This window comes from Idiotropiscis lumnitzeri, chromosome 1 (assembly GCF_059441095.1).
Source record: "Idiotropiscis lumnitzeri isolate Australia: NSW breed Sydney's pygmy pipehorse chromosome 1, RoL_Ilum_1.0, whole genome shotgun sequence".
Lineage (NCBI taxonomy): Eukaryota > Metazoa > Chordata > Actinopteri > Syngnathiformes > Syngnathidae > Idiotropiscis > Idiotropiscis lumnitzeri.
Window position 1 is genome coordinate 4,229,970 of NC_142391.1, and position 25,390 is coordinate 4,255,359.

The following is a 25,390-nucleotide window of genomic DNA, read 5'->3' on the forward strand; positions in this document are numbered from 1 at the left end:
CGTAGGGGCAGTCCTCTTAATCTAAACCTGAGTAGAATTGTTCTGAATTTGAAAACTAGGATCAGACAGAACCCAGAACATCTGATGTGAATTAGAACAATCAAGTGCTCTCACCTTGAGCTGAGCTCAAACCCAAGACAGCATCATCCTGTTATGTTTATTCGCCATGGAAACCGTAATTAACATTAAACATGACATTAATAACCTTGGTATGCAGTGCACGTTAACGTTTACATGCGTGCACATTCGTGAAGGGCATGGCTATTTCTTTTTAGGAGCAACTCACAATTTTTCCTAAATTTTTCTTCTTGTTCGAAAAAGACATGTTTCTTGAGGGGAAAAAAAAAGTCAAACTCGTACAAGCTGAAGTGATTTTATTCGTGTTTTTTAAGCACACGCGCATACACACACCCACACACAATACGGGTGTGTCATTCAAACAAAACGAAACAATTTGAGGATGAAAACGCGGAGTTACTTTCCAGTACAAGTGCGCGAAAAACAAATGAAGCGTGGATTTGCTGCCCTCTGTTGTTGAAACTGTGTCATTACATTTATAATTTTTTTTTATTTTGTTTAGGATTATGAGAAACAAATTGTAAAATAAGAATGCAGTAGTTTATGATTTTTTTATGAAAACGATTTAATATTGTGACAAAAAGGGTCGGTTAAAGGGATAGTGTTGTGTTTTATTTTTTGCAGATGTAGTCAACAAAACAAAAAAAAAAAAGTAAAAACATACAAGAAAAGTATTACAGTCACTAGAATAAAAAAAAATATATATATAATCCTATAATTTTGGTGGAAAATGCATAGAATTATGAAAATAAATCCACAAAAGCTTACTAAAATTACAAAATGAATATTAAAGTGTAAGAACAATATTTTGACAAAATATGATTATAAAAATGCTTTGAAAGACATTAATAGGTATGGGGGGGCGCATAGTTTTTAATGTGGATTTAAAAGACACTTGGGGCTGACTTCTCTCCTGTTAGCAGCTTCTTCCCTTTGTGTGCAGCAAAGCAGCTAAATGCTGCCTCACCATGTTTTATTTAACTGTGGGCTCCACAAATAAACCAAGTCTACAGACTTGAGAGAGAGATAAAGAGAGAGAGAGAGAAAGACAAAGAGACATACAGACAGATAGAGACAGACAGAGAGAGAGCAAGTTCATGTACATCTGTCATGCATTATTGCGGCGAATGCCAGCGTTTGCTATCCTGGCTTTAGGAAATATGTGAGTGAGGGGGCTCCTAAAATCACTCGGTCCTCCTCTCTGTTTTTGGCAGATCCACACACGCACACACACATTGAAGTTACATTCACATAAAACAACACACACAAACACGTGCACATGCACACGCACACACCCCCACACACTTGTAAAAGTTACATACACACACACATTGAAGTTACACACACATGAGACACGCACACGCTCATACCCCCCCACAACATACACGTACACACACTCACAAACTCACGCGCACACTTCTAACAACACGCACGCGCGCACACGCACGTACATGCACACACGCACACGCATACATTCAAGTTGCAGCCATACAACAGTCAAGTTACACACGTATACGACACACACACACACACACACACGCGCGCATGAACTCACACGCACATACACCCAGAAACACACACATATACAAAAAAACACACAGACACTACACACACGATTACAAGTTACAAACACACACACACAATTGCAAAGAAGCACACACACGCACGCACACACGCACACTCAATCGCAGCCATAGCTTGTGGCAATGTAACAAGGCACCGATGGTCTCTTCAAACAAAGTCTTCCCCCCAATCAAGCTGAGCTCAGCGGAGGCCTTGCGGCCATCTGCCAGGAAGCCTGACCATCCCTCGCTTGATTGCCCCCTCGGAACTCCCGAATCCATCTGCGTGTCCGTCCGTTCGTCCCTCGTAACGTTCGTCACGTTCCCGTCGGCTCCCCGAGTCTCCTGATGAAACAAAGGGAGCATTCATAAACAATTTGCAAGACATTAAAATGCTCTGCCTGGCCAGGAGGTCCAGCCGGCTGTAAACATGCAATCAACGTCAATAAAGTGGAATGTCAAACGAGGCCATTGCAACAAAATAATCCAAAAGATCGTATTTTTTTTTTCACACTATGGTAGGGTGAAGTCAGATTACTTTTTCTTATGAATTTGCTCCCGGACAATTAAGTAGTGTTAATAAAGGGTACGTTGTAAGAAAATTCTGAAAATGAGGTCATGTTTTGTTTTCTTGAGAATAAAGATAATCCCGACGGTCTGGCTATTTTGCAGCCTTTTTTTTTTTTTTTTTTTTAAATATGATTAATTCTATTTTGGTAAAAAAGACTGGCTTCACTGAAATTCCACTTACAACCTCTAGATGGCGATTCTATTCAGTTTGTGAATTGCGGGTTTCCACTGCATGCATATATTTTTCATCCTCTATGAAAAATGTGTAATATTACAGCTTCATGCTGACTCACTTACCAAACTAGTAGAAGTTCTATTTGTCTTCTTTGTTTGTGTCTGCACGACTGTACTTTAACTACTTTCCGTTTGCCAAAGCAGGCATACCAGAAGGAGCAGCACGATGAATTGGATTGCAGCATTAAATCATGTTGCACAAAAAAAAAAAAACATCATTTGTTTACATGCTATTTATGTTGTTCTAATGTACAATATTTTTTTGGGGGGGGGAGCGGGCAAGTAAAATATGTCACTTTTAATTTAGTTTTATTTATTTATTTTTGTGAAGAAATGCACAAAATGAGTTCTTACACCTAATGCTCGATTGATGTCCAGCAGTTTTGTGCCATCCTTGAATGGTAAATTCTCTGTAAGGGAAGCAGAAAAATAAATAAATCATTGTGTGGTTATTTTGTGTCCCGCTTCAAACCCGTCGTTGTTGGGTTAGGATAGTGGATCTTTTTATACATGCGTTGACAAGTGCATTACAAAAATTTAAATACATCACAAGCACATAATTTGGTAATCTTTATTCAAATCTTCCGGGTCAAAACAATGACCTCAACTTTAGGTTAACCTAATCTGATCAAAATCCACCGTGATCCAACAAGTTGCTCAGCAAAAACAACCCAGCATTTTTTTTGTGTGCAGGAAACCATAAATGTTTTTTTTTCTTTTTTTGATAATTGGCCCTCCACATTTTTTTGGTCCAAAGTTGTCCATTACGACACAACCAGTGTCCTGTTCAATTTATTTCTAAAACCTAGAGACATCACTGAGGTTTTCCCCAAACTGATTACAGAAGCACATTGTATCCCACATCCGAGTAATTCTATTGTGGACCAGCCAGGTCACACACTATTCTTCCCGGGCTCCATGTCAAGACACAGTTCCAAGGAAAAAAAAAAAAGTGTGGGAGGGCCTCTTTCGGGCACAGCTCAGGAGCAACTTCTGGGAATGTATTGAATGTATCTCTTCACAATCAGATGAAGAAACAATCCTACAAGACTTGCTTTGTGCGAACACCTGAACGTGCGAGATTAATGTGTGACTAATGTTTGACTAACAAGTTAATGCTGGCTTGAGTCTTGTGAGTCACGTGGCGTTCCGGGTACTGCGAGGGGGCTCCATACACAAAGACCTTTGGCTGACCCGCCCTCCAGAAGGGACTCTCTTGTTCCCGCTTGGTGTTCCCGCTTCTGTACCATAGTCATCGTCTAGGAATTGTAGAAGGAATTTCACTAGGAACACGCTGTCATTTATATGCCGTCAGTGGCCCTCTGCAATTCCTTGGAATATGATGATGCTTCATTTGGATTGAGGGGGTTGGGGGATGGATTTTTACTTTTCTAATAATATTTTCATATTTTAGATTTTTTATTTTTTTTATAAAGGACAAAATAATATAAAAAGTAGAAATGGGCGAGTATCGATACCAGGTATCGGTATCGGGCTGATACAGGTCTTAACTTGAGACATTAGGGTTTTTGTGGAGGCTGCCGATACCAGCCACCGATACCTAAGACAAAACAAAAATGATCTGACATCAAGTAACCCATCCTCGCCAGTAGTTGGCGTTATAGTCCGGAAATTTGACACATGGTTGAATCATCATCTACATCAAAAAGAAAGGTCTTTGCTGTATCAAAAGGTTCTAGCGGTAGCAGTGCAAGGTATCAGTGAGTACTCAAGAGTGAATCCTTGTACGAGTATACGTCTGAAACAAAAGTTGCATCGAACATCCCTTTTAACAAGACTGTTTCATTGAATTGTATTGAATTTCCCCCATTACTATATTTATTCGATGACTAACGTTGATTTTTTTTCCATTTAAAATTTTTTTCCAAATCTTGTTTTCACATTCAAGATGGGCAAAACAACAATTTAACAATAAGAACACTGTATAACCATTAAAAAATGGAGTCACATTGTATTTAAGGGCTGTCATTATCCATGCGTCATACAAAAATATTTTCTAATTTTTAACAGTTTAACTCATTGATATCATCAGTTATGTTATGTTTTAATTTTAAAGGGGGTAAAGGCGACAGTTCAACTCCAATAAATATGGAGATACTGTACGTGTCATTTTTCGCATTCTGACCAATTAAAAGGTGCGTAAAACTCCACGTGGGTGTCCCTAATATTCTGACCGACTGTCACATCCCGACAAAGTGACGTTTGTGTTTTTCTTTCGCTGGAACTTGAGCGTGGCCCGGGTGGGAATGTTTGAGGTGAAAGTGGGGATGAGGTGCAGGGAGGGAGCGAGGAAGAAAGAGGGCAAATGAGACAAGGAGAGGAGGAGGAGGAGGAGGAAGGGGGAGGAGGCGGGGCTTCAAAGTATGAACTTGTGTATGATTTAAGCTGCAGGAGGAGGAAGAAGCAACAAGAAGACGAGCAGACGCGTGAGCAGTACTTCTTTCTTCTTAGTCGCCTTTCACATGTTTTTACCCTTCAATCCACATTTTGTGCGCAAAGCGTAGTTGCGCGCGCAAAAAGCGTCGAGCGAAGAAGCCCACCAAACCAAAAGAACAAACCAGGAGGCGGTCATGGATACGTGCTCACGGATTCTGCTCCTGCTGCTGCACTCCGCTGCCGTCTTGTCCCTGTCCACACGTAAGTCAAGTCACACATGCGCAAACGCCCGTGGCTTTTTCCCCCCCCCTTTTTGCGCGAAAGGTCTTATTAAAAAGTGCAAAGTGTTTTATTTTCATACTAGTAATGCCGACTTTCATGTGTCATACCGAGAAAAGATCATCAAAGCAACTTGAAGGGGCTTCCCACTAGGGTGGCACCCCCAAATCTTCTACTTTGGCACCCATTGGGTGGGGGACATGTACATTATGTATCTTTCTGGACCTTTGATTAATGCGCCCCTCAAGAATAGGCCAATGAAAGACATTTTGTGGACTTCTGCTTTAGCACCCATTTAGGAGAGAGCACAGAGGCAAAAATAATAAATAAATGGGAGGGTATCGACACCTTATCGGTCTGATACAGGCCTTATTTCAAGGTATTGGCTACTCATGAAGGCTGCCGATACCTGCTACCAATACTTTAAAAAAAATGGAGATTGCAAAAGTACGCCTTAGCAGTAGTTGCCGCTATACTGGGGCAGTTTGACACATCGGCGAATCATCATCTGCATCAGAGGGAAAGGTCTTTTGTCAATGTGTTAGATGAAATTTTATGTATCAAAAGTTCTAGAGGTTTCAGTTCTATGCATCGGTATGTAATCAAAGAGTGAATACTTGTACTGGTGTCAGTTTGGAAAAAAAAAAAAAAAAAAGTCATCTTGAAAATCCAGAGGGAAATATTGTTCCTTGGCAAGTATGCATCTTTTTGGACCTTTTGCCTTGTCAAAATTAGGGTGAGAGATTTTAAACAATTATCGTGATTTTGTTTTAAATATAGCGATTGCGATTTAATATGAATAATTTTTTTAAAGGTTGTCTTTGTATGTATTTTTTTAACAAACAAAAGCAATAAATTAATCTTTAATACAAAATTTGTCGTAATTTATCGCTATGTCGTTTAAAAAAACAAAAACAAACAAAAAAAAAAACACCTGTTGCTGAACCAAACCCTTAATTCGTAAACATTACACAATTTATTATTATGAAAACACGATGTGGTCGCTCAGATTCGGAATCAGTGAAAAAAATAAATACATAAAAACTTGTATATCTGATTAAAAAAATGCATTAAAACTGCTTTGACCGGCGCCGGCCGACCTCGTCCTCATGTCCTCAAAATGGCGGCAGGTGTGTGCAGGCTCCCGTTATCATGAGCTAACACGCGCTTAGGAAATTCTGAACACAGCCGAAGCCCCAGTCCTCGGAGGGTGTGCGCACTTGTGCTACTGCATGATATCAGTTATTTTGATTTCGCCTTTTCCAAAAGATGTTTTTTTTTTCTCCACGTTATAGGTCACATTAATGCTGGTTAAACTTTTTCTGGGATTTATTTTAGTCTCATTTTTTATACCGTAAAAATTTGCCATTTGAACATGTATGTAGCCTTTCTTTTTTTTTTTTTTTTTTAGCCTAGCGTCATGTATTGGGACACCTACCAAATTTCGCTTGTGTTAAGTATATTTGGGGAGCTACTGCATGGCTAACTTTCAACAAGTTTGCAGCCTATAATTCCTTTAACACGTGAGGAGTTGTGGTTGGGGGGGTGCTAAAAAAATAGTGACCTCATTAGCTCGGGTCTCGAGAATGTTCACGACACCAATGTAAATAAATCAACGTTACGTGCGTTTCCCGGCTTAAGTGGGTGGATGAGTTTTTTTTTTTTTATGGGTAGCAGGACGAAGGCTTTAAAGACCACATAAAAAGAAGAAGAGGGAACACAAGAGGCCTCCATCATCAAACGCTTCCTGTTGTTTATGACAAGGGGGCTAATTGGTCGTTACCGTCGTACGCACGGCCCTTCGTGAATGATTGGAACCTTTTCCGCGCTTGACAATTAAAGGGTGAAGTTTTTTGTCGTTGCCGGCGATAAACTGGAGCGCCATTATGGTTAACTGGTGGCTCAGCTTCTCCGCAAATTTCCAAGCTTTTGTGTGTCTCGTCGGCCTCGAGTGGTCGGGAAATAGAAAGATAACGTAGATGGCTGCCCGTCAAAACGAACAATTGTGATGTCTGAATTGCTATAAAAACAAAAGAGTTTGGCCGCAGTTGGGGGGGAATGGCATCCATTTTTCTGTTTGTTTTTATGTAATACAAAGCAGAATTGTGTGCGCAACATGTTTTTGGTTGCAGTGTAGAACGTGTAAGACAAACACTGAACAAGGAAAAGCATGTCCCTCTGAAAGTTTAAAAAAAACAACAAAAAAAAACATTTTTTGTGCATCTGAAAACTATTACATGTTTTTGGTTGCAGGAAAGAAAGTTTGACGCAAACTGTGCAATTTACTTTTTATCCTCTTCATTTTATTTATTTAAAATTTTTTTAAAATTATGACATCTGATTTGTTACAAAAACTAAATTTGGATGCAATGTAAACGACTGCCAATAAAAAGCATGGATCTGCATTTGTCTCTATTTCTGTAATAATATATATATATTTTTCATTTAAAAATAATATTTAGAGATGAATGTTTTGATTGCAGTAGAAAACATGAAAAAAAAATCTTTTCCCCTTGTTCATATAACAAACAAAAATAACCTTTATTTGAAAAAAAACAACCTTGATTTATAGAATGGCATTTTACGATTAAAAATTATATATATATATATTTATTTATATTATATATAATATATTTATATATATATTTATATTATTTATTTATTTATTTTTGCACGTTTCATATAAATTCAACACAAAGCTGGCAAATACACGTTTTTGACACGCAGAAAAATGTGCCATCCCAATAACTAACCTTCCACCATTTTATAGCCGCAGATGTGGCATTGGTCTACCCCCAGGACCCCGTCCTCCTCGTGGGCTCCAACCTGACGGCCAGTTGCTGGGTGCAACCGGACGCCGGCGTCCACGCCAGCTCCCTCTACTGGACGCTCAACGGCCAGCGGCTGCCCGCCTCCACGTACCGAACGCTGAGCCCCAGCAACCTCAGCGTGACGCTCAGCGGGCTAAACGCCTCGCGACAGACGTCCGGCGACAATCTGGTTTGCCACAACCACAAGGGACACATCCTGGCTGGCTCCTGCATCTACGTCGGAAGTACGTACGTTTCGTTGCCGAACAGTCCTGCTCGATTTTTCTGTTTCTCTTCAATATTGCGATGGTACGGAAGCTTAAACTTCTTTGTTTGGCAAATGCGTTCAAACGTATTTGGGAATACGTTTGAACGTATTTGTGAGTATGTTCAAACGTACTTTTAGGCTAATTGGTACAAATGAAGCATTTTTTTCTAGATAATGCCAAGGGCGATTGATTTGCGCGAGCACATACTCAGAAGCATTATGGGAAAAATACAAAACAGAAATCAGGCACTGCACACATAATAAAACCATACATTTACAAATAAATAATGTTTACTTATTTTTTTTAATATATTGATTTCATGTAAGCTTCTACAGTGACATGGGAAAAAAAAAGTGTTTCTCTTCCTAACCAGAAACATTTTCGTTTGGATGAGAAAACTTTCTTGTGCTGACAAAAAAGTTTCCCGTTCGGAGAAAATATAACCAAACACACAGAAACACAAACCAAAATAGAGCTACAGTGTCTCCCATACAGGCACAATACTGGATTTTTCCGGACTATAATATTATACTGCATATAAGCTGCAGCAACTATTTAAAAAATAAATAAAATAAAAAAAAGACAAGCTACAGTTTTCTATGTCGGAAAAAAATTGTTGTTTACTGCATGTACAGAACAATTTGGTACTGTGAATGCACATAAAACAGATTGTTAAAACAATGCAATTTAACATGGCAACAACTTCACTAATTAAAACAGAACAGACCCAAAAGAAAAAATAAAGATTTATTTAGCGTATTTTCTCAACTATAGAGCGCCCCTACTGGCGAAAGAAAAACCCACAGAAAAGCCGCACCGCTGTATTAACCGCATGGTTCAAAATCGAGGAAAAAAGTAGCGGCTTATAGTCGTACTTTCTCGCCTCATTCGAATTTTTCTCATCCTAATGAGAAAGTTATCTCGTCAGGATGAGAAACTAATTGTTTTTTTTTCCCGTGTCACTTTAGGGGCTCTGTATGTAGGCCAAATGTTAAAATCTTTTTTTTTTTTTGCTTCCGCTAGTCAATACCCAGTGGCATCATGGGGGAAAAAAATGCTGTTGTTGTAGCATTTAGCCTATAAGTACGCTCGAATGTGCTCACAAATATGTTGAAACGTACTTGCGAGTACATTCAAACTTATTCAAATGCGTTCAAATGTAAAAAAAAAAAAAAAAATGTTGACTCCACATTGGCAGTTATTGTTAATCTGTCTTTTTTCCTAGAGTTTTTTTGTAAACCATGCCAAACAATAAATTAATCAGTATTTCAAAAAAATAAATAAATTATCCCCCAAAAATACGTTGTTGCTTAAGTATTACCAATGAGAACAAGCGCTGCAGAAAAAGGATGGATGCTGCTGACGTGAGCGAGAGGAGTGGAAAGGAAGTGGGAATATGAAGGAGGAAGCAGTGGGTAGTTTTTTTTTTGTGTTTTTTTTTAAGGGTCTCCACGCACGCCGGGGGCCGTAATTTAAGTTTTAGTATGAGGGCCTTATCCAGTGTGTGTGTCGCTTTGAGTGCCTGTGTGGTCCATTACTCGCACTATCACTCGCTGGGCATCACGCCGACACGTCGAGTGCACACGCGTAGCGTTACGCGCGCGCACGCAGTCGTCATAAACGCCGTAAACACTTTTTACGGCGCTCCTGTCAATACGAGGGAAAACCAAGCCTTAAATTCCTCCTCTGCTCAAAAATGTGCTTTTGCCTCCTCCGTTGGCTCTTTTGTGCAAAATGATGTTAAATTCTTTTGACACCCAGAAGCCCCCCTAACTCCGTTAAATTGACTTTATGGATTATTTCCAGCGGCTCGGTCTTCATTTTTATTGCGCAAGGGGGGCGGTGATCATCAATAACCGGCGAGATCGCATCATCACATGTCCTTTGTGTGCTAGGCTGTGCAGCTTTTGGATATTTTAGTATCCGTACTGAAGTATACAATAGTTTTGAACAATCGCGTATTCGGATAAAATGTATTTTTTATAATTACAAAAATGTTTGGGGTAATTATTAAAAATATTCAAACATTTTGCTACTTTACACAAGTTATTTAATAATATATATATATATATATATATATATATATATATATATATATATATATATATATATATATATATATATATATATAATATAATAGTTTCAGATTTTTTATGATAGTTTTTCATTGCCACTTGTTTTTTTTTTTTTTTGTAAATATATATACTGTATTTGTTGGGGAAAGGAAGCCATTAAGTATCATGTAATAAAGTAAACTAACAGCTCATCTACGAAATGAAGTAAAAAATAAAGGACATATTTTTGCTGTCATTATAGTTAGGTTTATAAACATAAAATGTATTTTCAATTTTTTAATTTTTTTTTATGGTACTCTCATTTTTACCTTAATTCATTAACGAAAATGTTCTCCAAATAATTAGTTATTCCGTTGTTTTTTTGTTAACTATAGTCAATTTGCGTTACACTCGCAAAGCGGCAAAACAAAAATACTCACGGACATACTGTACGTTCTCACTGCAGTAGGGCACCTTCTCTGCCTATTACACTTTGTCCGATAATCATGGCAACACGCACTTATTTTCACCATTCTTCTCTCACACCAAAAAAAACAAAACAAAACACTTTGTTGAAAAAAGGAAAGCCATACGATGAGAACTATGCGAGATGCACACACGCAGCATGGATTGTAATCTCTGTGTGTGGTGATGGTGTTCAGAACTTTGTGTTCTCAGAGATTACAGGAGGCGGAGGGGGGGGGGGGGGGGGGTTTGGCAGGGCTCCGAAATCTGATTACACTCCATCGAGCACACACACAAAGGCACGCTCACCAAATAAAGTCAAAAAGAGGTTAAAAAAAAAACAAAAAATATCCCACCAAAGTAATAGCGTCCACAGGTCTTTTTTTTTTTTTTCTTACTTTTTTTTTTGTCCTCCCCCTTTCCCACAGTGCCTCCGGAGAAGCCTCTCAATTTGACGTGCTGGTCTCGGAACACCAAAGACCTGACGTGCAGCTGGGCGCCGGGAGGGAAGGGGGAGACCAGCATTAGCACCCAGTACTTACTCAAGTACAAGCTCAGGTGTGTGAATGCTGCTACAAAAAAAATAATAAAATAAAATAAAAAAAAATATATGTATATATAAAATACAATTATAATATAAATAAATAAATAATAATAAAAATAAATAAAAGCACTGCCTTGTGAAATATGACTGACCCAATTTAAAAAAAAAAATTCGGTTGCATTTTATAGTGACATTGAACTCAACTCAGTTTGTAATTAATGCCACTGTAGGCTAAGTTTAAACTTAATATGAAACTAGGCGGATTACACGTGTATTTCAAACAACTAAACAATGTTACCTACAGAATGGCACGCTAGCTTCATGCTAATGCTAACACATAACGGGGCTGGGTAATTATTAGAAATTTAACCGTGATTTAGATTTTCTAAACAGTTGGAAATTAAAAAATTTAATGTATTTTTTTTCTCCAATGAGATGAGGTTACCAAAACACTCCATCCATCTGCTCCTGGTCCGGCCCCTCTGTCAAATTTTAGAACACATTGTGGCCCGCCAATCAAAAAGTTTGCCCACCCCTGATCCGGACAAACTTAAATTCCTTTTGGAAAGTGGAATTGAAACCTTCGATAAAGTTCCGTCATCAATTCAAGGAGAACCTTCCGCTAAAAGACCTTCTGATTGCGCTTCAACAGCATTTACAAGCTTCAAACAATGAAATGAAGCAATTTAAAAGCCGTAGAGGAAGTCGTTGTGTGATGCAGCGCCCCGGGGGGCACATTTTGCGATTTGCGGTGCGTGTAAAAATAGGGCCTCGTAAAAACCGTCCGAGTCATCGCTGTTGCTATGCCCCGCAGGTGGTACGGCAAGGAGAAGGAGTGCGAGGACTACACTCACGCTCAACCATACTCATGCAGCATCACTCGCGACCTGCACCTCTTCACCCCTTACGAGATCTGGGTGGAGGCGTCCAACCAGCTCGGCCACGCTGCTTCCGACATCATCATGTTGGACATACTAGACGTGGGTGAGTGTGGACAGTAAAAGAGTAAGAGTAAGAGTAAGAGTAAGAGTAAGAGTAAGAGTCTCAGTCTCACTCTCAGTCTCACTCTCAGTCTCACTCTCTCTCTCTCATCTAATTTAGACACGCATTATTCACCGAGAAATAGGATAATTTGCTGAAATGTGCCGTTTTGCAATCATAAAATTATGTGTAATACCTACAATCGCAGTAAGATTTCCCGACTTTTCCAATATGTTGTATGTATTACACTGTTGAAATGACCAAATTTTTAAATGTTTTTTGTAGAATACGGTGACTTTTTGCGCGTAATTGACGTCATCTTTTGCTCATCTGTGTTAGTGGGACGAGCACATGCTTGCATATCTCTATTCAATTTCCTTAAATTAAGAGACTTCTGGGATGCTTCCAACCATCCAAATCCAAACCGCTTGTCCTCATGAGGGTTGAGTTTTATCATAAATAAGGGGGGTTAACTTTCACCAGGGAGCATCTAAGTGAATATTCTTTTGCAGGGAACACCTTTTTTTTATCTACTGAATTCCACTACTTTTTGGTACAATTTTCTACTAATATCACAAACAGTCCAATCGATCAAGAGTACAATTCATGGGAAATGTTTGCTTCTTCGAAAATGCAGCCTTTAACGACTGCTTTACATAGCAACACAAAATTTTGTAGGCACATCCAACATTTCGAGTACACCACAAAAATTTCTGGAGAACCATGCCTGGAAAAAAAAAAAAAAAAATGTAGTGACCCACTTGGGTTTGCAGTCACCATTTCAGCTCCGTTGCATCCAACTAGATTTTTAACAATTGTTTGATTCAGTCCCCAATGCCAGTTTGACTTATCGTCATGACATTTTCAAGGAGTCGCAAAGATAATGTCTGATGTCGTCAAAGAAAAACCCAACCGGCAATTTCATAGCCAAACACAGAATTTTTGTCGTAAAAGATGCGTCAAGGAAAAATAACAGTGGACTAGCCCACATTCCTCCTTTTTAATCCAGGATTCTTGAAGCGCTTAAACTCTTTCAAGCCTTTATCTGGGGCCTCGCAGCTGACAGGGAGGAAGCGATGTTACCTTTTAAAGCATTGTTCTGCACACTGCCGGCCGGCAAATTCTTCAAGGGACCAACATCTCGGGTTGAAAACAACCGGCCATCACTTTTGCAAGATTTTCACACACCTGTATACACCCCGCTTCCGCCCCCTGAGGCGAGGGTGGCGTCCTGATGAGCGCATAGAAAACGCAAAGGTGCTTTTTTTTTTTTTTTTTTTAAGACACTTTTGTGCATTTGTATGCTTTGTTTACTTCGGGTTGCCCCGGTCGCCGGTTTGGCTTCTCGTCAAAACACGCAACACTGCGTCACAGCTGTGAGTCACGCTTGTCCACGGGCGGCAACACCCGCATCCACAATCGGGGAGGTTGGTGGGATTCCTTACCGGCACGTATGAGCCAGACCTGAATTGAGCAGTTGTCTCCACACTACATGTTGGAATGAAGACACCGTTTTCCCAATATTGGCTTCAAACTGTTGGGTTACTTTTGAGTAACCCAAATTGGGTGAAATAGCGAACCCACCTCAAGGTCCAAAAGGGAACAAAGCCGATGCTGGATTATTTATACAAAGCGCAAGATGGACTTGTTCGAGAAGAGATTGTTCCCAAATTTGAAGCTCAGTCACATGGCACTAGATTTGGAAACATTTGAGTCATTGCTTGGCAGAGTTTGACCAAAATATTGCAAAATAAATAAATAACTAAATAAATGAATAAATACCATCGTTTCCAGACTATAAACCACTACTTTTTTCCATGATTTTGAACCATGCGGCTAATACAACAATACGGCTTTTCTGTGGGTTTTTCTTTCACCATTAGGGGGCGCTCTATAGTTCAGAAAATACGCTAAATAAATCTCGATTTTTTTTCTTCTCTCTCTTTGGTCTGTTCTGTTTTAATTAGCAAAGTTGCCGTGTTAAAAGGCACTGTTTTAAGAATCTGTTTATGTACCTTGAATATAGAAAACTGCGACTTATATAGAGGTGCACCTTACAGTCTGGAAAACACGATAAATAAAAAATAAATTCGGAGAATAATTGACCCTCCCCCTCCCCCAAAAAATGGTGTTTGTAATTGCTTATAGATGACGCAAGATAGCAGGACATGACTTAAAAAGGTTCAAATTAATTCATTCACTGTGATCTTTAACACAAAGAAGAAATCCACAAAGCATCAACACCATGCATCTAGCATGCACACCATCCTTAACCGATGGGACACAAACATAGTCTCATCTAAAAAGCTTCGCTCAAATGAATGTCACCTATGGACAAATATACGTTCACCTCCAAAAAAAATGTGATTCGGCAAATACTTCAACGCTGAACCGCGATCATGCTGTGGTTCACACTCCATTCTTTCATCGACGCAAACAGCTTCGCGGTTGTCTAAATCGCTTTTGGCTTCAGTCTTTTCGGTTTGTTTTAGTTCCCACTTGGACAATATTTTTGCTTTCTTAAATCCAAACCAATCCCACTCAAATATTTGGTGTCATCTTCCATTAAGACTTTCTCGTCGCCACCCCCTCCCGGAGCTCGTATTGTTTGTTTAACGGCCGAGGCCAACAACTGTTAACGACATTGACGCCATCTCGGGCAAAATCCAAAACAAATAGCAAGGGGAGGTTCAAATATTGGTCTCAAAAACCACCGAGATGTGGAAAGCAGTTTTTTTGCGCATTGAGACATCAGGCCCACCACTCGGAATTGACTTGATGTCTCCGGCCGCCAACATAAACGTCGCAGCGAGAGAGGAGCTATTATTGGTCTGGCTTGATCCGGACCATCTGTGCCCTGACAACAGAACATCAGCACCTTCTTGTAGGGAACACGTCAATGTGTGAATTACCGTAATGCACACGCACCACGGCTACATTCTTTGAGAGTGCCTTTTTTTTTTTTTTTGCTTTTAAGGCCCGTCGATGTAAACAGTGGCTCAAATTTCGAGAAAAAAACTTCTAGTAGTGAAATCTGTGAGAGCCGAACTATTTTCTTTGCCCGTTTGTTCTGAATGTCTAATAAGCCGAGCAGTGAGGGGGGGGGGGCTATTTTCTTTGGCGGTGGCCAAAATGAGGCGCAAAGGCGGGTGTATATTGAATAGAAGGTCCAACTAGATGCAAATGTTTCTGCGTCTGGCTTTAGTTATAAAGCACGATACGGCAATGACAACTCGGATCCCAAGAAATTTTTGAATTAGAGTTGACAAAAAATATTTTTAGACATGACCTTCAGTAATAATCTAATAATTATGATAATAAAAAAATAAAAATAATGTTTTATTTATATACATATTTTATATATACATTGCTATTTGGGGTTGCCACGCCATAAAATTTGCAATTCGAGAAAATTCAAATAAAAATCTGATTTGCGGAGACTAAAAAAATAAATCTTCAATTTTCTGTAAATCATTGTGTAATTGTTTTTTTTTAATCAGTTTGGTAAATTTAGTGATTAGTTCGTTCAGAAAACAAGTCTGAATTTTGAGATTTTTTTTTCGGGGTGGCGGGGTTTGGAGCAATTTTGTTGAATAAAGAAATGAATGGGAAAAAAATAATTGTACAAGAAGATAAGCGATTTTCTGATAGAAGGTACAGTCACACAGAAGTCGTTTGTAAGTTTATGGAAAAAAAAAAAGTAATCAATCTGAGCAATTTCTACAGCACATTTATAATTTTATGATTGACCCGTTTTGAAAAAATATATCTATATATTTTTTTAATTCTTATTATTGCATTTTCTACCTTGCTTTTAATGGCCCTTTGACAATTCCGAGTATCTCACATAATATCGTTACCGTCTTCCTCTTGCAGTGACCACGGACCCTCCGTCAGGGGTGACGGTGAGTCGCGTGGGGCAGTTGGAGGACCAGCTGAGCGTTCGCTGGGAGGCCCCGCCGGCACTCAAGGACTTCCTGTTCCAGGCCAAGTACCAGATCCGTTACAGACTGGAGGACAGCCAAGACTGGAAGGTAAAGCCCAGGGACAGAAAGTGGCCGTTACTTCTCATTCTCTGTCGAACGTAAATATTTCTACTGCCAAATTTCAACTGTAGTTATTATTATTATTATTAGCACCTGACTTATTAATTGGCTGGAGAATTTAATTGCAAATGGTAGCGCTTTCTGGCAAAAAATTGGCTGATTTTGCTTTATTTTTCCCACCCGCAATTCAAACATCCCCCAAATATCGCCGCCCCCAATAAAATAAAAAATTGACAATTTTTTGGAGGTATACCTCCTATAATTACATTAAGTTTTAGTTAGTTTCAGAATGTAAAATGTGGTTTCAGTGTGTCATTATTTATTTATGTTTTTTTTATTTAAAGATTCATTTTTATTTATTTTTTAAAATTAGTCTTAGTTTAGTTTGTTTTCCTTAACTATAATAACCTTGTTGCCAACTTTCAGTCATTATCTTTATCTACAGTGTACAATAATTGGAATGCAATCTGAAGTTATTATTCCATGTCTGCTCTTGGGAAGTCTTCTTTCACCAGATGTGAGCTTTACCCGGTCATTGGATTACAATTTTTTATTAGCTGCCGCGTTCAAATCCTCCTCGAATGAAAGCCACAGCAATACGGCACACGGACCACATTCATTAGTGATCTCATCATCTTGCGAGTTAGCCTCCGTTCAACTCTGCACTGAATGAACAATACGACGTAAACACTCGGCCCTGCGCGGCGATTAGCGGTGATGTAATCAAAGCGGCTTGACGCGGACGTCAGCCAAGCAAGTCTTTGCTTGTTGAGTGGAAAAAGAGGGCGAGGCGGGCGAGGGCCAGATCCGAGACGTGACACTTCCGCCGGGCAACGGCCTGAATGTGTGTTTGTGCATGTCAGACCGTGTCTGTGTGAGAGTGAGTGAATAGACGTGGGGTTTCTGTGAGAGAGTGTGTATGTCTATATGTAGAAATGTGAGTGAGAGTTGAGTGTGAGTGTGTATGTGTGAGAGCGTGCCTGTAAACTGTAGGTGTATGTGTCTGTGTGTGAACGTGAGAGAGAACAGTGTGAGAGGGACAGAGTGAAAGCTAGAACCTGCATGTGCTTGTAATTGTAGACGCGTGCCTGTGTGTTAGTGTGTGAGTGCACGGAAGAGAGAGTATGAGAGAGTGACAATGTGTGTTGGAGACAGTGTGTGTTTGCATGAAAAACAGAGAACATTAGTGAGTGTGAGAGGCAAACAATGTGGGAGGATGAGAGTCTGTGTGTCCTCAAGTTTGTGTAAGAGTGTATTTGCATTTGCATGAGTTTGTGTGAGAGGACATATGTACTTTGAGAGTGTATGTATGAGAGGGAGAGTGTGTATGTGCGTACATATGAAAGAGAATATGTGTTTGTGCGAGTGAACGTGTACAACTGTCAGTGCGTGAGAGTGCGCGTTAGCATGAGTGTCTCTGTGTGGGTACGTGTGAGAGAGAGTCAGTGTGTGAGAGTGTGCGAGTTTAAGACAACAAGGCGGTGTGTGAGAGCGCTTGTGAGTGCGTGAAAGTGAGAGTGTGTGTGTGTGTGTATACGCACAATTGTATATGAGAGAGCGAGAGCTGTGAGTGTGCGTGCGTGCGAGTACGTGTTGGCGTCTAATAGACAGCAGATCGCTTTGAAATGTTTCCATAAACACGCTGCTCATTGCGGCGTTCAAACATATTTGCGGCGGGAAGCCCGATTGAAGCTTTGTGTTTGTTTTGACTTCAGCGCAGGTTATTAATTTGACTCTTTGTTCTCCACTGACTTCCTCCCTGGCCTTTTGGCTCACTTTGCAGGTGATGGATGACGTCGGCAACCAGACATCTTGCAGGCTGGCGGGACTAAGACCTGGAACGGTGTATTTTGTGCAGGTGTGTTGTGTTTTTGTCATCATTATTACTACGCAATAATAATTCTTTTCTTGGTGGAGGAGTTATGCAAATCAATGACATCATTTGAGGAGTAACGTTTTGATTTTGAGGAGCAATTTTCTTTTACTGGTTAATCAAACGGTTTTGTTAAAAAATAAAAATACGATGATATAACATGAACAGTTGTTTTCCCTTTGTATCTAATCAACATTTTTATTTCTTAAATTCACATTGTGAATAGCAACACACTATTTTATTATGTAGAAATATTTATGAGTTTCAGTTCAAATTTGTAGCTGTAACTGTTACTGGCCAGCTAACTGCCAGGCTATGCCTACGTGGCGGCCATGTTGGCAGGGGCAAAAGCAATGATCATTGAAATTATGTCACGTGTTCATTTTCAACTGATTATCTTGAGGTAACCCATTTTTTGTCAAAACCAACGAAAAGCCCTCCCCATAACATTTTTCATTTGTGAAAGCTCGTAACTGTTACAGCGTTGAATGCAACCAAACTATTCAGCTCAAAGGAAGCGTTTTGCGTCTACCTGTTCACATCGCCATGTCGAGTATATCCGTTTTTCTATCTCAGACTGCCCCCTAGTGGCTAAAACGGGCGGCAGCATTGTGAGTGGCCATTCAATTGCTGCAAAGTGTGACAAAAAAACATATTTAATTATGTTTTTATAAAGTACAGTATTATAGAGTGCCATTTTTGTCAGAAAAAAATACATTTTTTGAGTTGGGGGGGCTGTAGAGGATGAATGGCTTTTCCTATTCATTTCAGTGGGAAAATATGATTTGATATGCTTTCATTATTGTCATTTTACTTTCATTTTGTTGATCGTCAGGTGCGATGTAACCCGGTGGGCATCTACGGTTCTCGCAAAGCTGGAATCTGGAGTGAATGGAGTCATCCCACCGCTGCGTCCACACCACACAGCGGTGAGGACACAAATGACACACACACACACGTTCTGTAGTCATTATTTTAGTTGAATGAAACTTTATCAAAAAATCATTTTATAGGTTTCACGGGTGTTATGATTTGTTCAAACGAGGGTCACTCTTTTCGGACAATTCAGATATTTGGCGGAATAAAATTCTGCGAACTGATTAATCAGCTGATTAATTACAAAAAAAAATATATTTATTGAACAACTTTTTTTTCTCTTTTAATGTGAATAACAATAAAGACAAGAATTACATTGTCTGTCCTTTTTCTGTTTTTTTTTTTTATTATTTTTTTTTTTTGCTACGCAGAGCGGGCGGCCTCAGGCTCGTGCGACCCTAAGTCGAGCGGCGACTCCAACTCGACGCTGCGCCGCGAGCTGAAGCAATTCTTCGGCTGGGCGCGCAAACACGCTTACGGCTGCAGCAGCATGTCCATGAAGCACTACGACCAGTGGCGGGTGCTCATGCAGAAGTCGCACAAAGCACGCAACCAGGTAGGTAAGCATCACCTCACCTCACCTCACCTCACCTCACCTCACCGCACGGCGGAGCAAAATGAGTAACAAACTGTGTCTTGTTCATTTAGGTTCTCCAAGGGGATAAGTCGTAGCACATGACCAGTGGGAAAAACAACACAGAGCGATCGGAATGACAACCAGAGGATGGTCGTTAAAATTAGAAAGACTGTTTTTTTTCTTGATGTTTTTTTGCGGCAAGATGACATCTGGAGATGTTGCTTTTTCATCCGTTAAAAGCCTCTTTTTGAAAGCAGGAAATTTTTGACTTACTAAAAAAAAAAAAAAAAAGAAAAAACTTTTCCGGTTTGACATTTGTGAATTTGCATTTTGTGCAATTTCTTTTTCGACCAAGCCGAAGCCACGTCTAATACAAAAAAAAAAAGAAAGAAAAACTGACCTGGAGGCAATTTAAGGTACAGTGTCCTGTCCAAGGACACTCTGCTCAACCAACGGAGCCACAACCTCACTATTGAATATTGTTTCACAACGACAAAGGAATTTTCCTATTTTCCACGAGACGGCACGCAATACAATCGTCAAGATCCCAGGTTAGCCCAGTAAGTTCAAAGACTTCAACGTACTGGTGTGATGGTTTTAAGAACCAAGTTGAGTTTTAGTATTTGAATAAAAACTAAGTTTTAAAATAATCGTTAAATTATATGAAAAATAACAGTGATCAGTTTTGCATAATGGCTGCCCCCCTCCAAAAAAAAAAAATAATAATAATAAAAATGCAAAAAGTGGAATTCATGGATAGTGATTGCACGGGGAATTACTGTCCGCTGGTTGGTCCAAATACCCTATTCAGTGTATGTCTTTTTTTTTTTACTGTATCACCTAAGCTCTTGCTGTATTTTAGATTCACAGTGAGTGAAGTGAATGAGTGTATTTTGATGTTAAGTTTGCTCCAGTGATGCCGATGTGTGCTTTTTCACATTTGAAAGAAACATGCCTGATTACGATTGGAAGATATCAAATCAACACTTTTCAATTGTGCCACCTAAGAGCAAAAATAAAAATAGTGGATTGGGTTACTTGAAGCATGCAGCGCTAATCCAGCCTTCATCGTCATCACGGCGCAATTCTAAAAAGTGTGATGAAAAAGTGCCAAAGGGTTTTTAGTTGTGTGATTTTATTTTTTTTAAGACAGACATCTCTTGCCTCGCCTTTATTTTTGTACTGAATTATAGCAGCATATTTAAGAGTGTGTAAAGTTATGTTTTATTTTTTAAGTTATGTTTTAGCTAGTGAATAAATATTAATGACTGACTGAAATGAGCATTGACTGATTGTTGTGTTTTTGTGCTCGTACTGTTGTTGTCCAGAAATAAATGTGGCTCAAGCACAGAAAATGCTCATCAGTAGTTTAATAAAACAGAAATAATGATAATTAACAACACAAATATGAAGAGATTTTTTTTTTTTAAATAAAGAAAAATATATAAAAATAGAAAAGTAAATAAAAAAAAAAAACCAATAAATTACATTTATACGACAGAGTCGAATTTTAATTTCAGCTGTTTGCCAGGACCAAAGTGAACAAGTTTATCTTTAACATTGATTTTTTTTTTTTACAAGATTTTACATTGTTTTTAAATGAAAGCAAAAAAAAAATAAAAACGTTGCAGCCTTCTGTGATTTAAATGTTTCCCTCGTCATATTTCCTGTGCGCATATGTTGCTTTTCGAATATTTTCTTTTTTTCAAAGAAAATAAAACATTTTTTCTTAACCAGCTCTTACCTATCAATATTAATTAAATTGTTATTTTGGGGAGGAAAAACATAGAAGCACAGCCTAGATAATTTGAAGGTAATAAATTATAATAATATAATTAAAAAATTTATAATAATATAATATTAATTAATAAAACCGATTGTGCAACAACGTTAGCATAAACGCTTCAGGTTTATGTAAATGTTAAAAGAGATTTTTTTTTTAAGCATCATGCCAAAGCCTGCAACACAAGACGAGTAAGTTTAAATGTTTAATAGCCTGTGCACTGAGACGCTGTTAGTTACACAACACAACAAAACAAAACAAAACAAAACTACAAAGCGGAACGCAACATCTACGCAACTGCATGTTCCAGGACATGATTACGATTTTCGCAATTGCAAATGGGATTCGTCGCACAGCCTTTTAAACGTCAAACGCATGCTCAAGTTGTGAGGTGGACAATAGCGTAGGTTACGTCATACCCACGCTCTTCAATAATTCATCAAGGCGCAGGTGAAGGATATTTAAGAAAAGCAAGTGTCCCAAAGCACAAGAAGAAGTGGTCAGAGGATGGAAGAGGTGGCGAAGACACGGCCCCAAATCTCTGCCAAAGAGAGAGGTCAGTACAGAATAGACGACGTCAACTTAGCTTAGCGTTTGAGTCTGCTAGCTTAAAGCTAACGCTAAGTAGCATCTATTTCGATCTTGCGTCGCTATAAACCGTCAAGAAATGGATTGAGCTGAAAATGGTAGGCAGACGACAGTTCTTATAATCATCTTCTTTATCCTTTGTGTAGAATTGCTAATATCAATGTCGTACTGACGAGCTGGGAGAGGAGTCGAGACAGCTAAACGTACAATATATCTGTGTGTGTGCATTATATTGCTCGAGTGACCTTTTGACCCTCTCTAAATTTGTGAATGCACATGTCCAGTCCTTTATATTTCGCCCAACTTGCCGTTCTCTGGCGAACGCTGTGTGAGTCGTATTGTACTTGAAATGAACATTATCCCGACCAGGACCGGGCCCAGGACGCTACGCTCTACCGCCGACCGTGGGCTACATCAACCACGATGTCACCAAGCCCAGCAGCCCCGCTTACTCCTTCCGCACCCGCATGAGCAGCGCCAGTGAGTACCGATAAAATTGGACCGATCCGCACATACAACGACGGACAGCTCTTCTTAACTTTTCTAAAACATTTCTGTAAAGGGCCCGGGTGACGGAGCGTGCATAACATGACATCGATTTACATCATGTGACATTCACTTTATGAACATTTCATCCATTTCCAAGACTTTTAATGTCCGGATTATGTAAATTATGTTAAAATTAAAAATGATCAAAGTATTTTCTAAAAATTGTCACAATTTTTAATGATAAATATATTTCCGAAAGACTGCCATTTCATTACTCCATATAGACAGACGCATTTTACGATTTTATTTTGATATTCTTAACGTCAAATGTGAGCCACTTCATATTTTACTAAATCTCATCTTAACGTTATCATTATGTACGGGTGGTGGTTGTTAAATGCAGACGGGCCCGGAAACGCTACAATTTCGGCCTAGAATGGACCAGCCGTACGGGAGTTCTTCCAAACTTCCCAAGTGCCACCATGCCCCTGGTTGTGTACCACTGTTATAAATGTTTTTACATTTTCCTGTTAAATGTCACATCAATGTGAAATATACATTAAATGACCATTTCCGATTCAAAATTTTAATTCATAGTGATCTCTGTGGACTCCAGCCCAGGACCAAGATACCACGTCGGTGCTAATGTGACCCGCTTTGGTCGAATGGACACACCCTCTTACTCCATGTTGGGACGAGGGAAACGAATTGGAAGCAAAGGTACAGCCACGAAAATGTCAGACAATAGTAAGCGACTCAATAAATTTTTTTTTTTTTTGGGCCATAGGTGACAAGTTCCAGACTCCGGGACCGGGAGCCTACAGCCCAGAGAAGGTTCCGCCTCTCAACGCTCAGCGCCGACCGCCAGCCTACACAATCGGAGCCCGCACACACTATCGCGCTGTGGATGCCGTACCGGCACCTAACAGGTGAGTGCACTTCTGAATTTGTTTTAAGTCTTTGTGAGAACAAAATTGCTGTTTTGAAGGTAGCCAGCAAACTTTCAAGGATATTTATTTATTTATTTATTTTTTATATAATTTAACCCTTGAAGCCACTCCCAGTTAATGACATTTGTTAGCCACATTAGTAGAAAAAACTAGTTAAAAAAAGAAAAAAAGAAGAAGACTATTTTAGGCTCAGGTGCACGCAACCAGATTAAAAAAAAAAAGCCAGTTTAATTTACCATTAATTTAGATTTAGCATTAATTTAGATTGTATGTTTTGATTATGTGTGGCAAGAACGGACCCACCAAAGAAATCTCCAGAAGCCAAAGCCACAGGAAGTCAGCCATTTTGTTTTTAAGCATGGACTTACGGCATATAAGAATGGACTAACCATGCCGCTGACTCGCTGTCAGGAAAAGAGAAGCAACCGGCGGCCATATTGCCGCTTGCTAAGCCTGCCTAACGTTTTTTTTCCCCTGACATTATATCTTAAAAGCCACATTGTTCTATTTAACAGCTACACGCTCCCCAAGCTGTTGGGCAATCAGGTCCCGAACAAGCCAACCGGCGTCAGCTATAGCATGTCTGCCCGCCGGAAGGTGGGCGGCCATTCCGTAGACCTGGCCCAGAGCCCCGGGCCCGGCAGGTACAACAGCACCGATCCGGACGTCTACCTCCAACGCCAGCCCTCCTTCTCCATGCAGAGTCGGACCAAAAGGCCCACGTACACCTCAGCCACCCCGGGGCCGGGTGCCTACTGCCCGGAGCGTTCTGGGGTGCACCTCCCCACGGCACCGTCCTTCACCATGGGGGTCCGCCACTCAGAGTTTGTCACACCGCTTGTGTTGGACTTTGCCCACTGAACAATTTATTAGAACATCACAAGACCAAACAAAGGTATAGAGTGTTTTGACATATGTTCTAAAAATAGTAACATTTCCCACAATCCCTTGCTATCGTCCATTTTGGATGGCAAAGCCTTTCGAACGCTGGTCACTTAGAACACTTTACGCGACGGCACCTTTATAGTGCTTTTAAACTGACTGAATTTTCATAATGGCGACCGGCAGTTTGTGAGAGCAAAAGTGCTTCATTCCCAGACACTCTCTGAGCCGAGTTCACAGCCCTGGATCGTTGTGGAGACGTCCTCTAAAATATGTGCACCCTGCAACTGCATTGGCGGTCTTTAAGAATGCTTTTCGCATCTGGCTTTTCTGTTGAATTATGTTGACGTTGCCACTTGACTTAAAGAAAGCGCTACTGTGACTTATGAGCAAGAAACCCAGCAGTAGCTAAGATTGGCATGAAATCACTTTCCTGTTTTCAGCATTTTGAAATAAAACAATAGACAGTCATGGTTTTGTTTAGTTGGTCTCGTCAGCTACTAGTGGTGCAGCAAGCAAGACCAACACGAACATACAAGATACATATTCGACATTAAATCACTTTTAAAGTAAGATAATTTTCAAATGAGATACACAAATAGACCGGCATGGTTGTGTTTTGTTTTGGCACCAGAGTCATCACCTACTAGCAGGTCGACTCGCAATACTGTTTGTTTGTTTAGCTGAGTTGTCTAAATAATGAGATAAAAAATGACTACAGTTGAAGTATACACCAAAGAGTGCTCGTATTTAAACCATGAATATTTTACCTGTGAAAGAGTGACAAAGCCTTTGAAGGAGGTCGAAGTATCCCAGCCTGCGAATCGTCTTTCGAGAATTTAAAAATCCACGTGCGGGCGGGTCGCGCCACAAGTGACGTCACGCAGCGGCAAAAAACAAACAAAAGGGGGGGCCAAAAATGTTGCCTTCGCAGTTTGCAGCCTGTGAATTTGGACACAGCCGCATAAAGAAGAACCGAGAACGCCTCACATGAAACCCCAAGTGGAAAAAGAACCGCTGCTTTCCCGACGTCATCGACGAAGTTTGACGAGTCCAAATAAATGACGTCATCGTGTACAACAA

The 25,390-nt window shown here is 39.8% G+C and overlaps 2 protein-coding genes and 1 long non-coding RNA gene across 4 annotated transcripts; 2 read left to right on the forward strand and 1 right to left on the reverse strand.

The window, feature by feature from the left end:
* Positions 1-479: 479 nt before the first annotated feature.
* LOC148342842 (uncharacterized) lies at positions 480-25,310 on the reverse strand. Its single transcript, XR_015846471.1, has 4 exons — positions 25,078-25,310; positions 16,104-16,270; positions 2,799-2,854; positions 480-1,985 (listed from the first exon to the last, which is right to left on the reverse strand). It is a non-coding gene; the product is annotated as an uncharacterized LOC148342842 (long non-coding RNA).
* On the forward strand, positions 4,853-20,083 carry crlf1a (cytokine receptor-like factor 1a). 2 transcript variants are annotated; one of them, XM_088314929.1, is made up of 9 exons: positions 4,853-5,102; positions 7,891-8,175; positions 11,147-11,276; positions 12,077-12,246; positions 16,120-16,277; positions 18,073-18,147; positions 18,998-19,091; positions 19,410-19,598; positions 19,687-20,083. In XM_088314929.1, exons 1-9 carry the CDS (start codon positions 5,036-5,038, stop codon positions 19,701-19,703), a joined length of 1,185 nt encoding a protein of 394 aa, XP_088171055.1. In that variant the 5' UTR covers positions 4,853-5,035; the 3' UTR covers positions 19,704-20,083. The 2 variants fall into 2 exon arrangements, with proteins under 2 accessions (XP_088171055.1, XP_088171047.1); XM_088314921.1 differs by having other exon boundaries at positions 19,410-19,594.
* Positions 21,906-24,286, forward strand: odf3l2a (outer dense fiber of sperm tails 3-like 2a). Its single transcript, XM_088307477.1, has 5 exons — positions 21,906-21,954; positions 22,356-22,466; positions 23,073-23,195; positions 23,263-23,404; positions 23,941-24,286. Exons 1-5 carry the CDS (start codon positions 21,906-21,908, stop codon positions 24,284-24,286), a joined length of 771 nt encoding a protein of 256 aa, XP_088163603.1.
* Positions 25,311-25,390: the final 80 nt, after the last annotated feature.

What these genes read in the sequence shown, in the direction of transcription:
- odf3l2a (XM_088307477.1), top strand. Translation starts at nt 21,906, where the DNA reads ATGGAAGAGGTGGCGAAGACACGGCCCCAAATCTCTGCCAAAGAGAGA. An exon ending in AATCTCTGCCAAAGAGAGAG is followed by an intron (nt 21,955 to 22,355) that starts GTCAGTACAGAA and finishes TATCCCGACCAG; the next exon opens with GACCGGGCCCAGGACGCTAC. An exon ending in GCCGTACCGGCACCTAACAG is followed by an intron (nt 23,405 to 23,940) that starts GTGAGTGCACTT and finishes TCTATTTAACAG; the next exon opens with CTACACGCTCCCCAAGCTGT.
- crlf1a (XM_088314921.1), top strand. Translation starts at nt 5,036, where the DNA reads ATGGATACGTGCTCACGGATTCTGCTCCTGCTGCTGCACTCCGCTGCC. An exon ending in AGGACAGCCAAGACTGGAAG is followed by an intron (nt 16,278 to 18,072) that starts GTAAAGCCCAGG and finishes CTCACTTTGCAG; the next exon opens with GTGATGGATGACGTCGGCAA. An exon ending in CGCACAAAGCACGCAACCAG is followed by an intron (nt 19,595 to 19,686) that starts GTAGGTAAGCAT and finishes TTGTTCATTTAG; the next exon opens with GTTCTCCAAGGGGATAAGTC.